This window comes from Aplysia californica, unplaced genomic scaffold (assembly GCF_000002075.1).
Source record: "Aplysia californica isolate F4 #8 unplaced genomic scaffold, AplCal3.0 scaffold00159, whole genome shotgun sequence".
NCBI lineage: Eukaryota > Metazoa > Mollusca > Gastropoda > Aplysiida > Aplysiidae > Aplysia > Aplysia californica.
The window spans coordinates 419646-422080 of NW_004797429.1; the positions used below are offsets into that span (position 1 = coordinate 419646).

Below are 2435 nucleotides of genomic sequence, written 5' to 3' on the forward strand. Positions count from 1 at the left end.
TGTGTGTGTGTTTAGGTGTGTGTGTGTGTGTGTGTGTGTGTCTGAGTGTGTGTGTGTGTGTGTGTGTGTGTGTGTACGTTTTGTATGTTACTCCGTCGAAACTCCGTTAATCTTCGGCACTTATATGACTTATTTGTGTTGCAAAAGCCGTAACATTCTTACAAAAACATGTCGGTATCTTTTCCTCCCCACAGTGCGCCATGAGCATGGAGGTCGACCCAGCCACCGGACTCATGTACGTCATCGACGCGGGTCGGGCCGGGATCTTCGCGCCACCTGGTGAACACCACGGCGGGAACGTCACTGTGTGTCCGGCCAAACTTGTCGTCTACGACCTCAATGGTGAGGGGAGGGAAGGGGAAGGGGGAACCCGCGGGGGGGGGGGGGGGGATCAGATCTGATTGATCAATCGTGGTGTCCGGCCAAACTTGTCTATTACTTCAATGGTGAGGGAAGGGGTGGGAAAGGGGGGGGGTAGTTTTAGCTTTAGTAAGTGTTTTACAGTACTTGCAACACAATTAGGTCATATAAATGCCGAAGAATAGAGGTGTTACAAGAGAGTAACTAACAGAACGGAAACAACGAAAAAAAAGGAGGAGATAAGGACGATAGAGGTTTGATAGAAAAGAAGGAGCGAACCACACGAGAGCACTCGCCAACGACCCCTGTCTGTCTATCTATCAACAAAATAACGGTCACATAGTACAGGGAAGAATCGAGACAGATAGACAGAAACAACATAGGGAAAGAAAAGAAGTAGGACCTACTCGTAGCGTCCTCCAATCACCCGCTTAACCCCCCCCAGATACTCAAACTCAAACTGTTTGCCTTCGGTATTCACAAACTCGTCTGATTGTTTTAATAAAGTAAGTATTATAACAGTTCATGTATAATACCGGCGCTTGCGGTGTAGCAGTCAGACACTTCGCTGTCGCACGCAGGAGACCCAAGTTCAATTCTCTAGTGGGGAGGATTCTTATTGAGTATTTTGGTCTTTCTGCTGTGACGTTGTACCTCTTTCAGCCCGACTTGGTCCTGACAGGCAAGGTCGGAAGCATGTCTTCAAAATTATTTAAACTGTGTTGGTGGAGGCGTGAAAAATGGTGAAACTGTATAGGTTTAACGCCCCTATCAATACTATTAGGTTATTTAACAGATGGTACCTCCGAAAAGACCGAGCCAAGTGGGAAATTCGTGTAAAGTACCTTTCCTAAGGACACAACGTCGAACCGAGCTGATGCTCGAATCCCCGAACCCGCAATCGTACGATTATCTTACCACTAAGCCACCGACGCCATTGATTGTGGGGGGGGCGTAAAATGTACCTACATATTCGAATGGTATGATACTTACTTTTACCTACTTTTACCCCCATTCCTGTTTATTTTTAGACGGCAGTCTCGTTCGGAGCCACGAGTTCCCGGAAGACGTGGTTGCCAAGGAAACCAACTTCCTCAACGACATCGTCCTTGACCGAGTGAGCCCCTTCTTCCGGCGCTACGTCCGCTACGTGTACATTACAGACGCCACCGACTCCAAGCTCTACTCCTTCGACCTCTACACCAACATCACCCGCTCCTTCTACCATAAGTCCTTCGATGCCGACCCCGGAGTGGGCTCCAACATCACCGTGTCTAACGTGACCTACAAAATGGTCACGCCCATCGACGGCCTAGCCATCTCCGGGGATTTCCGCTACGTGTATTACTGCGCGTTGGGCAGCAAAGATCTGTACCAAGTCGACGCTAGGGCGCTGAGAGCGAGCGGGCGAGTGGATTTCGCGTCGTCTGTGAGGCTGGTTGGCGCGAAAGTCTCCCAGACGGGCGGAATGACGTACGGGAAGAGGAGCCTCTACTACGGCGCGCTCACCAAAGACGCGGTGTACAAGTGGGACGTGAGGCGACAGGCTCGTGAGCAGGGCGTGGACGTGGGGCACGTGAAGATGATGGCGCAGGACGAAATAGCGCAGAACCACCAGCGCCTTGTGTGGCCGGACTCTTTCACCATCGACACGGACGGATACCTGTGGTTCTCCGCCGACAACGCCCACCTCTTCCTACGTGGGGGATTGGACTTTTCCGGCAAAAGTGGCGCCAACTTCAGAATCTGGAAGGTCAGGGTGTTCGATAGGAGCTATTTGGACCCCAGGTCCTTACTTCTACCGATTATCGGGTAACCCAGTACTGAGAACTGAGAAATACAGGGGGGAGGAGGGGGAGAGATGGGGGGGGAGAGGGAGAGAGAGGGAGTGAGAGGGAGAGAGAGGAGGGAGAGGGAGAGAGAGGAAAAGAGAGGGAGAGAGAGAGGGGGAAATGGAGAGGGTGGGGGAAGAAAGTGAGGGAGAGACAAGAGAGAAGCAGTGAGAGAGGGGGAGACTGAAGAGCATCAAACGTAGAGGGAGGGAGGGAGGAAGAGAGCGAGAGAGAGAGAGAGAG

General features: G+C 51.7%; 2 protein-coding genes across 2 annotated transcripts in view; one reads left to right on the top strand and one right to left on the bottom strand.

The window, feature by feature from the left end:
- Positions 1 to 2289, top strand: part of LOC101849206 (major royal jelly protein 2) — a gene marked incomplete in the record, with an annotated part of 18292 nt that extends 16003 nt beyond the window's left edge. The window contains 2 exon segments of the mRNA XM_005097624.3: positions 195 to 342; positions 1392 to 2289. Coding sequence (XP_005097681.2) covers positions 195 to 342; positions 1392 to 2176 — 933 coding nt within the window.
- Positions 1 to 2435, bottom strand: part of LOC101849690 — a gene marked incomplete at its 5' end in the record, with an annotated part of 59415 nt that overhangs the window by 43249 nt on the left and 13731 nt on the right.